At 40.8% G+C, this 1,026-nt stretch overlaps 1 protein-coding gene across 1 annotated transcript; it reads right to left on the bottom strand.

Annotated features, from left to right (window-relative positions):
- Positions 1-33: 33 nt before the first annotated feature.
- Positions 34-1,005, bottom strand: LOC107735854 (WW domain-binding protein 2-like). The gene is made up of 2 exons (XM_016547417.1): positions 788-1,005; positions 34-214 (listed from the first exon to the last, which is right to left on the bottom strand). The coding sequence occupies exons 1-2, from the start codon at positions 844-846 to the stop codon at positions 49-51; spliced, it is 225 nt and encodes a 74-aa protein (XP_016402903.1). The 5' UTR covers positions 847-1,005; the 3' UTR covers positions 34-48.
- Between the last annotated feature and the right edge of the window lie 21 nt (positions 1,006-1,026).

Here is a 1,026-nt window from a genome sequence, read left to right as displayed (position 1 = left end):
GGATAAATTATGGATTAGTTAAGATGTTTTGGGTGGGCTATAGATTAGTTAACCTGTATTTGGACATGTTATGGATGAATCTGTGTTTGGGTGGGTTATAGTTACCCTGTACTGAGTGAGGTAGACGGAGCCCTTCTTGGTCCCCTTGAACAGGTCGTTTTTGGGCGTGACGTCACTGAAGGAAAGTTCAACGTTCTTGCATTCTCGTAAGATGCTGAAAGAGCAGGATGCAAACAGGAAGTGAGGTCACACTGGGAACTCAAGCACACATCTGTTCCCAGAACAGCCGGAGTTTCTCAACACATGTGAACAAACACTGTTACTACAGTTCCTTCAGAAATCACCCACACGTCTGTCTGTGATGATGATGATGATGAAGAGTTGACTCTTCACACTGATCTGATCTTAAATCACACATCTTTAACTGTGAGAGTTATTATCTGAGTAGTCAACTAAAAACACAGTCACTAAATCATACGATTTACATTAATTCATTTAGCAAACTACAATCATTCATGACATCAGACCTGACAGAACAAAGGACACAGATAAGATCACATGTACACTTATTTATCAAGAAAACAGCGGAACATTTATTCACAGTTGAATATTATTTGAAGTAATATTTTGAATACATTTAAATAATGTAATACATATGTATATATAATGTGATGAGTGTCATATAAGGGTCATCAGTGTGTGTGTGTGTTCTTGTATATCGTGATAATGATCAGATATGTTGAAGGTGTCTGTGTTGTTGTTGTTGTGTAGTTTGTTGTAACGTTACCTCTCTCCGGCCTGGATCAGGACTCCTCCGTTCGGGTGATGGTTTCGGTTCAGCGTCATGTCGATTAACACTCAGTTAAAACAGATATTAATTTCTGCGCGATGTTATTTGATAACGGAGTGTGTTATTGACCGGCGATCAGTGATGAACACCTTGAGAAACAGTTGCGCACTTTATTTCCGGCACCACGTGACTTCTCTCTCCGCCCCCGGCCGTCACGTGACCGGTGCCGTGACGTC

The sequence above is a fragment of the Sinocyclocheilus rhinocerous genome, unplaced genomic scaffold (assembly GCF_001515625.1).
Source record: "Sinocyclocheilus rhinocerous isolate Xijiao unplaced genomic scaffold, SAMN03320098_v1.1 C36340897, whole genome shotgun sequence".
Classification (NCBI taxonomy): Eukaryota; Metazoa; Chordata; class Actinopteri; order Cypriniformes; family Cyprinidae; genus Sinocyclocheilus; species Sinocyclocheilus rhinocerous.
Note: the sequence above shows the minus strand (reverse complement) of the source record. Positions and strands in the feature narration are given on the sequence as shown.